The sequence below is a fragment of the Paramisgurnus dabryanus genome, chromosome 20, assembly GCF_030506205.2.
Source record: "Paramisgurnus dabryanus chromosome 20, PD_genome_1.1, whole genome shotgun sequence".
NCBI classification, from domain to species: Eukaryota; Metazoa; Chordata; class Actinopteri; order Cypriniformes; family Cobitidae; genus Paramisgurnus; species Paramisgurnus dabryanus.
The window spans coordinates 7,511,360-7,525,486 of NC_133356.1; the positions used below are offsets into that span (position 1 = coordinate 7,511,360).

The window sequence follows — 14,127 nt, forward strand, 5'->3', positions numbered from 1 at the left end:
GCTACTGACAAGCATTGGCTAGCTTGCTACTATTTACGGATTTCTTATCTTTTACTGTTTATGATTCTTACGGATACAGTAAAGGGCTACGAAAGACAACATGTCGCATCTCGACTGTCATGAAAATAAACGCTACTTTAAAAAAATATATCTTGGTTAGGGTGTGATGCCTACTCGATTCCTGATGCGTTCTTCCAGCCGCTGTCCGCTGCTACCGAACTACCACTATTTTACAACATAAGAAGGCGCGACACAACATGAAACTTTGCTCGAAGTATCACCTGTGTCTCTACACATGAACACGAGCATTGAGAACATTGTTTGTGTACACAGAGTTTACTTAAAAAAAGGTTTTGAACAACTGACTTTGGCTGGAATGGTGTCCACTCGTCATCTTTGCCAGACATTAAGAATCGATCTCCAAATGCGAATGAATGAATCTCATATGAGGCTCATTTTTCAACTGCGACAAAACAACGCATTATCCGTGCATTTATATGGAACTATGCTTTAGGAGCCATGCATCTTAACTCACCTTACATCACATTCAGAGATCGATACATCTTGACTGGTAAGATGGCGGCGAGCGGACACCAAAACAACCAAAGTCAGTTGTTCAAAACCTTCTTTTTAGTAAACTCTGTGTACACAAACAATGTTCTCAATGCTCGAGTTCATGTGTAGAGACACAGGTGATACTTCAAGCAAAGTATCATGTTGTGTCGAGCCTTCTTAGTGTTGTAAAAATAGCGATTTTGATGCTCACAACATATTGAAGGCATAGCTTCTAGTTCTTACGCGACCACTTCAGGTACTCAAAATGGCGGAAGACAAGTGAGTGACGTCAGCTGATATTCATCAATAAATGAAGTCAAGCTGAATTTATACTTCTGCTTTAGCCGTAGCCTACGCCGTAGCCTTATGTGCAAAAATATAACAATGGGTCAACACCAGTAACATGCCCGTCAACACTTTCCTACTAGCAGTCTGCATGTCGACAGAGACAACAACGGAGAAAAGTAAATGAAAGCTGAGGCTACAGCGTAGGTCCGACGCAGAAGTATAAATCAGCCTTTATGTTTGTAAGTACAATACAGGCATGAAAATCCCTCACCTTTCGGCGAAATTCGCCGTTTTGAAGCCAAAAAAGGTGACCCACGTGAATCATGTAGATTCGATGAGAAAACATTTTTGGGGGGAGGGGGGGTATGCGCGCTTTGTTTGAAGACGCGCCCTTCGCCGTCATCCAAACATGTATCCCAGACATTAAATTTGTTTGAGTTCATGCTGCGCTGCAAAAACCGACAGGCGGGCAGGTGACATCAAAGTATCACGAGAGTGAATCGAGAAGCCATAAGGAAGTCTGCTTTCGAACGGCTCCTGCGCTACTGTGATGTCATCCGCATTTCTGTGTTCTTCGTCATACAAGCTTGTTGAAGATGCGTAGAGCGACTGCCTTCGGGACGTCAACACAAAACGCTGTAAAACTATCATTGTAGAAGGCATCAACCAATTAAAACAACATATCTACACAGACTGACACTGCAAAGTGACCTAAAAGATTTTTTGTTGGAATGGATTGGAACGAATTATGGACGTACTCCTCGCTTGTAAGTCACATTGGTCTACTAGTCTACGGCTGTAAGTACTTAAATTTAAATATGGTGAAACTGCAAAATATTGCATGAAATGCTGTAATAAGAACATACTGTTACTAATACAGTTAATAAGAAAGTTTACCATTTACAGTAACATTTAAGCGATTTTAGACTATTTGAGCGACAAAGATGCTAAAGTGAACTGTTTTAAGTACGCATACGTGCACAAACTCAAAAGCCCACGCCCAACGCGCGTTTCAAAAATCACGCAAAGCAAACGCATATTTTTTTGGGCTTGACAGGAGATATACGTACAAACTTTATTGTAATACCACAGTCTCTGAAAGTATTCTCATTAAAACAGTCGTTTATTATAAGTGAGAAGTTGATCATGTGTCAGTGTATAGATCGCTTCTCCGTTGTTAAAGGGACAGTTCGTCTTATAAGAAATGCTTATGTTTGAGTCATAATGTTAATCAAACTACAAAAGACAAAAGGAAAATCACTTTTATAGCTTTAAAAAGATTAATTATATTTAATTTATAGTATGAAAACAGTGTTATGTTAATTTGATACTGTTTTTCTACCTAATCAATACTGTTAGATCTTACTTTATTTGTAACTTTGTTCTTTTTTATTTTATATGCTTGTAATGTCTTGATTTGTTCTTATTTTATTTTTCCACATCACTTTTTTGCTTATCTGAAAATTATTCAACCCATGACTCAAAAACCGTAATTTAATTCATTTAACCAGTACTTTATTGTAAAATTAATTCATTTTAAATTAGATGTAGGCCTTCAGGTCCACCCTATTGCAATGCCAACTTAAAATTGTATGGCCTTGTGACTGATGGTCTGATTATGGCAAAATAAAATTATTGCAGATGTAAAATAGTACGGGAATTCTACTTGTTACAGCTTTCCACATTTATCAACCCATTTAATTAAACATGGTTTCTGTTACTAGTCAAATGTTTACATTTTAAATCTAAATTGTCCGTCAGAATTAAATAATTGAAATAATGGTCATGTATGTTATGGTGGGAATTTTGTTTCTGCGCACGTGGAGGGATGTTGAGTCCCTTACTTCTTCTTTGTCCTTGGCCAATCACATGCCTGAAGAATAAATAAATTAAGTTACAGCATGTTCCCTAATGAGCCGCGGCCCCTTCATAGGCCACATCGCCCCTCGAGCGCCCTTCTCACCTTTTTCACCCCTGACCCGTTTTCATGCCTGACAATAGGTTGTGGTTGGCCTCCTATGTTTCAACATTTATGATATTTTGTATCTCTCTCCACTGCCTGTGTGTATTTTTATTATGTCACAAACATCTTTCACCCGTCAGTTGTGTTTTGAAAGCCATTTCACAAGCACTTTTTGACTATGTAATTCATGGCATCAATTTCTCATAAACAGTCCCACAGTGCTGAATGATTTACAGACTGCGTTTTATTCCAAGACCAAAACTGAAGCGCACAGCTTGTTTACTTTCATTTCTTTATCTCAATGTTTTTGGGACAGGAAATTGAAGGCCTGAGGAAAGAGCAGTGCAGCAGAAGTTATGGTGCTTGGTCTATGAAAACAGCATGATTTCTAGTAAAACATAATTATGGAGGACAGACTTGGCCAAGGCAGTGCTGACCAAAGAGCTTCAAATTACCTCCAGTTGTTTGCAATAGAGATTAACATCAACATGGGGTGTAGTGGGTGATGGGGTGTAGCTTTGTTAAAGATCCACTATTGTTAACCAGTTGTTAACTCCTCAAGGTCTTTATTTCTGTTGAAAAGCCAGTTTACACCGGCATGATTTCCAAAAGTTAATGTCGAATAATGCTTGTCTAACTAGTATATAGTAATATTTTTCAAATGCAAAATTTGACCATTATTATTGTTCAAGGAAATATTTCTCATTTAACCAGTCAAATTGACCCTATTCATTTTCTTTATATACATTCCTGCTGCATGTTTCATATCTAAAGAAAACAATCCCTGTGATATTTTACGTCATTATAAATCATTAGTTTTGTAATACTGTGATTAAACATGTATCGTTGGCGCCCTCTACAGGTCTTGGTTTGGAATTGAAGACAAACTCACTCCTATTGTCGAGTACAGACCTCAGAGATCCTATAACCGCTCGGCCATGGAAATCACACGTATGTCAAGAAGTATAAACCATTTATCATTACTGTAAAACCTTGGGATTTGATGTATAACAGATCTGAATGTATATTTTCTCTTTCTTAGTTGCCAGCTTGGGCATCAGCAGTGAACTTCAAGCCAAACTTCAGGATGTGATGATTTTAAGGAATCTGCTGTCCATCGGTAAAGTCCTTGGAGAAGGTGAGGAGACGGTTTGGTCTGATTTAATGTCACCAATCTTCTCAGACTGATTTAGGCATCTAATATCTTCTCTTACAGGTGAGTTTGGATCTGTTATGGAGGGCCATCTGAGACAACCAAGTGGAGCATCTGAAAAAGTTGCTGTGAAGACCATGAAATGTAAGTCTAGCCGAATAGTTTTCTGTGTGCTTCTAACGACTTTTTAGTTTAATGACTTTATTATCAACAATATTCACTAGCTATTTATACACCGCATTCCAAATTATTATGCACATGCCATTTTTGTTTATTTTTCCAATACAGTCAGTAAGACATTTTATTTTACCCTCAACACTTATATGATGTGGATGTTGTTATTATTATTATTAAATGAAATTAAAATGTTAAAAGATACTTTAATACTTTGAAAAATATGCTGTTCCAAATTATTAACTAAGTTGTAGTTCTCCTACAATATGGGTATGAAAAATATCTTTCTTAAGACAAAAAAGTGTACATTATTTTAAAAAAGCTAATTACTTCCTATAACAAATTATATTTCGTGGATCTAAACAGAAATTATTGAACTATTATAAGATTTATGAGTGATTCACAGTACAGAAAGATTTGATTATATAAACACTGCAAAAAATGATTTAAGAAAAAAAACACAATTTTTGTCTTGTTTTCAGTAAAAAAAATTAAAAAATCATAAATTAAGATGCTTTTTCTTGATGAGCAAAACAACCCAAGAAAATAAATTAGGTCGTTTTGCTTATCAAGAAAAAGCATCTTAATTTAAGAATTTTTAGATATTTTTACTGAAAACAAGACAAAAATACTACGATTTTTTTCTTGAAAATCATTTTTTGCAGTGAAGGCTTTTAAAAATATTTTTTTAGGAAAATATTAGGAAAAGGCAGCTATAAAAAGCCACCGTTAAGAAGCAAACATGTATTTAAACCTGCTGGTGTCTTTGGAATCTCAAGAAACCCTTTAATACGAGATCCTTTAGTACATAAAGCTGTGTTTCTACCCCTCCCAAAACTTTGCAAAAATGAAACATTTGCTGTGACCTCAGAATACAAGTAGACTATTTTCACACAGTTTTATGTATTGACATGCCATAAAACACTGAATAATGTAGATGAATGCCATTCTGGATAGTTGGTGAATAGCCACTATATTCAAACAAGACTGTAACATTAGGCAGAGGTGCCAGAGTAATGATTTGGACTGGAATATTGGGAAGTAAGATGGTAGATCCCTTTAGGGTCCCTGAGGGGGTCAAAAGGGCATCTAGAAGACATGCAGAGTTCCTAAAAGATGTTTTTCACTACCATGGGATATAAAAGGAATCATTTCTTTGGAAATAAATTTACTTTCATAGAGGATAATACACAATCTTATGCTGCAAAAAGCTCCACTGACTGTTTTAATTCATATGGGCATAAAATAAGAAAGAAATCAAGGTATAACCACCATCATCCTCTGATCTTAATCCTATTAAGAGACTGTGGTGCATCATTATATGAAAGATCTGTGAGGTGGACAGCAGGGACGTGCACAGACATTTTGAGGGGCAGGGGCTCAAGTGAAATAAAGGGCACTTCTCATAATTATGTATATTTTTTTCTTTTTTTAAAACAAAAAGTATATATATTAACGCAATTCTGACTTCCTTTTAAAAAAAAAATATTTAAAAAGTTAATTAATTTTATCTTCCTCAAACTCACGCAATTGTTTAATTTTCAAAATATGCCTACAAAATAATCAGTTCACACAGACACCATGGTCTCTTTAGTAGTCTAGGTTTATAGAGCAGCAAAGGAAGCCATTACACAATGTGCATGTCTTGATAACATTAAATTACACATTAATTACAAATTTGTTAAAATGCTAAAAACAAAGTTGTGACTGCTGAGTTAGCGCTACATGCCAATAAATGCTATATCATATGCTAGCGTTTAGCGGATTAGTTGTTACTCAAAATGTATTTTTGTCTGATAAGGGCTCAAAATATAAGGTCTGTTTACTAATGTGAGCTTCTGGCATGAGCCTCAGAGCAGAGCTCAACATTATTATTCATGACCCTTTCAAATAGGGCAAAAATAGACCATTTCATTCAAATGACAAATTCTAGGGTTGTAAATGGACATTTAAAAACGTTTCTGGATAATTTTTGCACTTAATAAAGCCACATACCTTCTATGTAATTGTCAAAGAACAATTTAACATATTATGACAACACATCCTATGGCACCTTTAACCTTAGGTTTCATATTTATTAGGGTTACACATGTCAGAAACAACAAATATAGATTAGGCCTATTTTATTTGTATTTTATATTTTACTTTTTTGTGATGTCAGTGAAAATTCAGACTGGGCAAGTAAAATACTGAACCATCAGATTTCTTCCTAATCTACTCCAGCACTCCAGTATAACATATTATACTTATTTAACAGCCATAGTAGTAACAACAAAAAAGCTTACTACTGTAGTTAGCAATTGTATTATTGTTTGTGCTTTATTATTTTATGAGCAGTCTGTTAAAACTACATACACTATTGTTACAAGTTTGCAACTCTTCAGGTTAATATGGGATTGCCATGGAAAACAATGTCCCTGAATCGTTATGTGTAACAACGTGTCCCATATTTTTTGCATAAAACTGTTAATATGAGAATGCTTTCTTCCTCACACACTTACCGGTAGCTGCCTGCATAATCAAGCACATGATCGCGTCTCGGTCGGGCTGAGCTTTGGCGCTTTAAGTGCGAATGATGCAGCACGAGTGTAGACAAACCAATCATAAAGCGAAGTAAGTTAGAGAGGCGGGACTAAGGAAAGGTAAAGCCAATCATATTAGCGATGTGAATTTTGGAGGCGGGACTCATCTGTTAACCGTTTGTGTGCCACAAATTGCGCTATTTTTCTTTATATAAGAGTTTAAATATCATTTAAATGATTCTTGAATAAAATCATGTTAAATTAAATAAGCAACAAGTAAAAAAACACAAGAAACAGACAGACATCAGTTGTTATATGAATAAACATCATATTATTATTATTTTTTTTAAAAGCCCCCCAGAAAAAAAGGGCACTTTCTCTCCAGGAATAAAAAGGGCCGGTGCTCAAGCCCCCTTTGATGTCTATGTGTGCACGTGCCTGGTGGACAGCACTATAATTCAAAACATGCACTTAAGGATGCAATACTAGTGTCTTCAACTGAAACAAAGACAAAACCTATACTTTTATACTTACAGTTAAATGAATGGGAGAGTAAAGGTCATGTCAAAGATATGCTCATATATTATTATGTAACTTGTGTAAATAATTTATTTTACATTGTGTTTGTTTTTTGGACAATGTTTGTTTTGTGTCCATGCAGCACATTTGCCAGACATCTGTTTTTGGATTATTACAATCCATTATATCATTATAAATTGATAATGGTTAAAGTGCCTTCTGGATATTAATTTGGATCAGCGTATTTTGCATATTTTTTAAAGTATTAAAGTATCTTTTGACATATTTATTTCATTTAAATAGAATAACATCCACACTGTCACAAGTGTTGAGGGTAAAATAAAATTTGTAAACTTACTGACTGTATTGGAAAAATAAACAAAAATGTTTATATATTTTAGTGGTTCACTTTAATAGACAAACATAGAAGACAATAAATCAAACATAAATGTAGGAATTTTTTGGAATTTTACTGTCGATTCTTTCAGTGGATAACTTCTCCCAGAGAGAGATTGAAGAGTTTCTGAATGAAGCTGCTTGTATGAAGGATTTCAACCATCCTAATGTCATCAGACTCTTAGGTAAGAAACATCTTCAACTCAAGTTCAGCTCTCAGAAACCACATGCAAAGTAGTGCTTGCATCAAAAACTGTATTTTGTGAAACAACTTGCCTGTGCACTGATTTATTAAGAATAAAGCACATTCAGTATTCAGATTAATTCGATTTATAAGCCTGCACAATGCTAAAATTGTTTATCTAGGTGTTTGTTTGGAGGTTGGCTCCGGACATTTTCCCAAACCGATGGTTGTGCTTCCATTCATGGAGTACGGAGATCTCCATAGCTTCCTGATACGGTCTCGTCTCGGTGAAAACCCTTTGGTAAGATGCCAATACATTACATTAGTAGAATTGTGATGCTCGGTTGAATGATTTATACATGCATGAACCAAAATGTGAATCTAAAAGGACCTTGTTGTTTCCAGTTTCTCCCCACACAGGTGCTCCTGAAGTTTATGATCGACATCGCTTTAGGAATGGAGTATCTCAGCAACAGAAACTTCCTTCACCGTGACCTGGCAGCTCGCAACTGCATGTAAGTACTTCTCAACTTTTAGTCTCCTTTATTTACTTTTATAGCCGCTGAAAGGGCTGATATCGTCCTAAAGAGAGGTGTCAGTTGATGTTCCCATTCAAAAGCCTTCCCGTACAAAGCATCCATGCCGCCACCTTTTTTAGTCCAGTTCACCTCAGTTTTATATGCCAAGTATTAGACTATTAAATTATTTACTCTCAAACTGAAGGATTATGACCTACCACAATAATAAATGGTAAAACAATAAGGCATCTACTGTAGTGGTTAATGACCCCTTGGTGATCCAGCCCCTAACCAACACTGACTATCATACAAATGAACGCTGGTCTTTTTTGTTAGCTATTGATCTCACATCTGAAAGCATGTGTTTGCAAATCTCAGTATGTTTGGGCTTAGCGAGTACAAGTGTGCCATATTTTTTTTCATCCAGGTTGCGTGATGACATGAGCGTGTGCGTCGCAGACTTCGGCTTGTCGAAGAAAATCTACAGTGGTGATTATTACAGACAGGGCCGGATAGCTAAGATGCCTGTCAAATGGATAGCTGTGGAAAGCCTTGCGGATAGAGTCTTCACTGTCAAAAGTGATATAGTAAGAACGGTTTTCATAGTTCTGTTTTCCTCTTGTGTGTTTACCTCATGAGACCACAGGTTTCTTAAATCAGCATATCTTTGATCTTTACAGGAAATGTTTGCTCATATGAGACAAACTTCTCTGTTGTTATATTAGCCTCAGTCAGGCGTTTTCCTGGCATGTTTGCAGAAGTTACATTGCGGTTATTGACGGTTAATGTCCTTTCAGTGGGCGTTTGGAGTGACCATGTGGGAAATATCCACTCGTGGCATGACGCCGTATCCAGGAGTACAAAACCATGAGATTTATGATTATCTCCTCGAGGGCAACCGACTCAAACAACCAAATGACTGCCTTGATGAACTGTAAGTGTGCTTTGGCTTCTAAGTCATAAAAATTTATATTTTATGATATCTGTATGCATTATTTACGTCCAGAATGTCTATATAGAAAGCTTACTGTAAAGGCGGGGTGCATGATCTCTAAAAGCCAATGTTGATATTTGAAATTACCTAAACAAACACACCCCTACCCCAATAGAATCTGGACCATTTTTTTGATAGACCGGCCCCACACATATGCAACCCAGGCAACGATGTCCATTAGTAGACAAGCACCTTACTGCTGATTGGGTACAAGTATGTTTTGGTACTTGGCCCGACTCCCTTTTCCAAGTGTTTTTCAAAACTCATGCACCCCGCCTTTAAGACCCTTTAAGACATTTATCCGTTTAACTGCCCCCCTCTTTTTTGAGTGTGGGGGTGAAAAGGTGATGTGCACCTTTAAATTAATATAACTCTGGCATTATTTGGTCTAAAAGCAAAATCTTGGTCTCTTTTTAAAGATGACACTTCAAAGTGATGTTTTGGAGTAAATATTAAATTTAAAAATAGTTATAGCAGTTTAAATTTATTTAAAAAAAGAAAAATAATGCAATAAATTATGCATTTTATTTTTAATAGAAAAAAATTAAAATGTTTTACGCCCAAAATGCTAAACAAATAAAGCCACAAGTCGTAGCTAGTTCAGATCCTAATTTCAAGTTAAAAATCACAAAAAATGAGTTTTCAGTCACACTTTTAGTGGTTTTACCAACAAAGGCCACTAGGTGTCACCGGTTGGGTGCATAATTTTGTCACAAATAAAAAACTACTGTCACTGCATTATTATTAATGCAAAAAAAGTTTTGAAATATGAAAACTACATTCGTAGAGCTTTCAAATAATATTTATGTTGTTATGATTTTTTAAGATTTATAGATCTATTTTGATGGATGTTAGAATTATGATATACAAATTCATATGTAGTCCTACATTGTCAGTGACAATTAATAAAATGTCAATTTCTATCATTAGATGGCCTTCAAATATGAAAACTATAGAGCTTTCCAACAATATATAGACCATTTCAAAAGATGTAAACAACACTGGTCCAGAAAGACTTCCAGTTTAAGTTTTTCAACACTAGACAAACGTTGGGATAAAATAAAACCAACAGAACATATGTAACCAAATCAAAAAGTTAAACAAACATCTTCAAGACAATGATGTATGTGAAAAAAAGTCACAAACTTAAACAGGAAGTGTTTCTGGAACAGTGTTGTTTACATCTTTTGAAATGGTCTATAGTTGGTCAAGATTGTTTCAGGTTTATAGAATATGTAATAATGAATATGCAACAACACCTTGGGACCACCTGTTGGCCTGTAGCATTTTAGGAAATTACTCTTACTTCATCATTCTTTTTGGAAAATGGTGATGAAGTATGAAAACTTCTTCAATTTGAGAGCTTTCCAATGATATATACTGTAGTTTGTCAAGATTATTGTAGGTTTTGACTAAGAAATTATTGTAGTAAAGGAAAACAACACAGTTTTTCAATATTTTACAATGTTTTTACCTCAACTTAGGCGAATTAATACATCCCTATCTTTATTCAATGCGTGCACTTAATCTTTGTATAGCACGTCGTGAATGTATTTTATTTTTTGCCACCATACTTACTTTAAATAGGGAAAACATGGAAGTGTTTGGTGGCTTCTAAATTCATCCCTGTTTGGATCCTAAGGAATGAATGGGACTAGGCTAAATGCTAACACATTCCCAACACGCTGTACAAAGATGCAGTGCATGCATTGAAAAAAGTTAGGGATGTATTAATTCGATTTAGTTGAGGTAAGAACATAGTAAGATATTGAAAAACTGTGGTGTTTTCCTTTAAATGTGTAATGCCAAAAGTCCCAGCTGTCATTGCATTACATATAAAATATCACAAGAGTCATGCACTTGACTTTAAAACAAACATACTTGAGCCATACTTTAAAGAAATGCACAGTTTTGAAGAAAAATAAATATAATTGCTAAATATAATATTATAATGCTTTAGGCTTTTTCAATCAGTTTGAACTTTACTAAAACAAAACAAAAAAAAGGTCATAAAAACAAACAACTGTCACACGTCAGACCACACATAAGCACTAACAATTGCGTGCCAGTCTCTTTGATAAAACTGTGACTATACACAACCTTATGAAGTATTCATATCATTCAGTTATTGCGCAAACTATTACGCATATCTACATATATTTTATGCATTTTATATTTATCATATATATTATGCATATCTACAATATTAAAATAATTTTGCTATATTGTGCAGCCGTAGTTTTAGATATTTTTAAAAAACACGCCCGACTTGTGACTGTAGTGATATATGTGACTTTTATATTTGTACCAAAACAGGTTGTAGTGCAAGACAATATAGTGTTTAAGAATATTCGATTCATAGCATCTCACATGCTCCTGTGTTTATAGATATGATATCATGTTCAGCTGCTGGAGCGCTGACCCGGTGGACCGCCCCGACTTTACACAGGTCCGGGAGAGGCTGGAGAATCTGTCCGGAAAGCTTCCGCCAGTGTCGAACAGAAGAGACATTATCTACATCAACACCAGTTTTACTGAGGAGGAATCAGCAGAAGGGGCTGCGGAGGGACCTTTGCTCACTTCTTCCCCCTGCTGTAGCCGTCAGACAACAGACACATCGGTCGTGACTGCGGATGTTCACGAGAGCACGGGCGCTGAGGAAGACGACCGTTACGTTGTTGTCATATCGTCTGGGGACCACGCAGCTGCAAACAGCACTGTTGATACTCCACTGTTGAATCACGGACGCTTGGAGAGCGATAGCGGAGAAACAGTCAGAGATGTGACGGAGACACAGCAGACGTCTAGTGACACAACACATCTGCTTTGAAGGACACTTTAGGGACTTGAAATGCATCAGAATATTGACTGTATGGGAATTAGTGCAACAATTTTTATCACTATTCTGCTTTAAATTATTTCTGCTTCAACAAATTGAATCGCCAAAACTGGTTTATCAAAAACTTTCCCTTTTTTCCATACATGTAGCTACAGTATTCATTGTATGTTAACGGGCCTAAAATGCTGTGATATTAAACTGTAATGAAACCAGGCCTGCATTTTACAGAGAGAGGAGGAGGTTTCTTTTTGTAATATGCTGTAATTGTTTTTTAAAATGTGACCCTGCCTGTGAAATCCAACTGTAATGAAAAGATTAGGAGCATCAAAGTTTAATTTTGACCACTAATTTTACTACAATTTCAATCTTTGAGATGGCCTTACATGTACATTATCTTACAAATCTTCAATGAAGATACATTTTTTTGATGAGCAAAATAACCTTAGAAAATAAGTCTTGTTTTTTAGGAAAAAAATATATAATTTTAAGTGAATTTGTGCATAAAACATGCAAATAATCTGCCAGTGAGGTAAGAAAAAAATCTTAACTTTTCCTTTAACACTTACACTGCAAAAAATTATTTTCAAGAAAAAATTCTTAGTATTTTTGTCTTGTTTTTAGTTAAAAATAACAAAAAAATTCTTAAATTAAGATTCTTTTCGTTGATGAGCAAAACGACTCAAAAAAATAAGTCTAGTTTTTAGACCAAAAATATCAAATTTAAGTAATTTTGTGCATAAAACAAGCCAAAAAATCTGCCATTTTTTAAGCAATAAATTCAAGGCAAAATTCAAGAAAAATGTGCTTACCCCATTGATATTTTTGGTCTAAAAACTAGACTCATTTTCTTGGGTTGTTTTGCTCATCATGAAAAAGCATCTTAATTCAAGAATTTTTAGATATTTTTACCGAAAACATGACAAAAATACAAATAATTTTTTTCTTGAAAATCATTTTTTGCAGTGTAATTAATATATATATCTATATTTTTTTCAATATTTTTGTATTAAAAACTAGACTTATTTTCAAGAAAATGCATCTTGATTTAAGAATTTTTAGATATGTACTAAAAACTAGACAAAAATACAAAGTAAGAAAGCTTTTTTTGTAGTACACTTTTTATTTTTCACATAAAAAGAAATCAAGATAAAATTTTCACTAAATGTTCTTTATTTTATGTAGGAAGATTTTATATAGTAAACAGTAAATCCCAAAAAGATTTTAGCTGGGTTTTCACATACTGGGTCACATTAGTTCAGAAGTTAAGCTTTATTGTGATTTTTATTTTTTGTTGTTGTTGTTGTCTGTTTTTGAGGAAAAAATGTACATAGAATGACATTTGTATATTAGAAGTGCCTTTTGTAAATATGAAGTACAGAACATTTTTTATATTTTATACATTTAGCTGAACTGACAAACGGTAACTCAAAATCTTTAAGTAATATGTTATGGAAGAGTTAAAATTTTTAATGAAGTATATTGAAATATAGTATTTCTAAGGTACAATAGCAATGTCTCCATTTATGTGTGATTGTTAAGTATACATAGGCAAGTGCATAGGGCCATTATGAACAACATCTTTTTAAATACAGCTAACATAATGGAAATTACTTTGGTATTCCTGTAGTTCTTGGACAAAGTGTATGCATGTATTTATTTAAATTGCATTAATTTGTGGTTTATTTTAAATATTACAACTAGGGATCCACCGATACACCATTTCTGTGCTGATACAGTATTCGATTACTTAGCGTGACTTCTTCCGATACCGATACATATTTCTGCATTTTAACTGTTATAAAACAACTGGTTGATGTCTAAACTGCAAAAAAATATTTTCAAGAAAAAAAATCTCAGTATATTTGTCTTGTTTTCAGTAAAAATATCTAAAATTTCTTAAATTAAGATGCTTTTTCTTGATGAGCAAAACGACCCAAGAAAATAAGTCTAGTTTTTAGACCAAAAATAACAAATTTAAGTGATTTTGTGCATAAAACAAGCAAAAAAATCTGCCAATGGGGT

General features: G+C 34.6%; 1 protein-coding gene across 1 annotated transcript in view; it reads left to right on the forward strand.

Annotated features, from left to right (window-relative positions):
- Positions 1–13,715, forward strand: part of mertka (c-mer proto-oncogene tyrosine kinase a) — a 35,696-nt gene extending 21,981 nt beyond the window's left edge. The window contains exons 11-19 of the mRNA XM_065296179.2: positions 3,669–3,757; positions 3,849–3,944; positions 4,023–4,103; positions 7,663–7,755; positions 7,937–8,055; positions 8,160–8,269; positions 8,700–8,859; positions 9,070–9,206; positions 11,655–13,715. Of these exons, the coding sequence (XP_065152251.1) occupies positions 3,669–3,757; positions 3,849–3,944; positions 4,023–4,103; positions 7,663–7,755; positions 7,937–8,055; positions 8,160–8,269; positions 8,700–8,859; positions 9,070–9,206; positions 11,655–12,096 (1,327 nt within the window). The 3' untranslated portion in view covers positions 12,097–13,715. The remainder of the gene's footprint in view (positions 1–3,668; positions 3,758–3,848; positions 3,945–4,022; positions 4,104–7,662; positions 7,756–7,936; positions 8,056–8,159; positions 8,270–8,699; positions 8,860–9,069; positions 9,207–11,654) is intronic.
- The last annotated feature ends 412 nt before the right edge of the window (positions 13,716–14,127 follow it).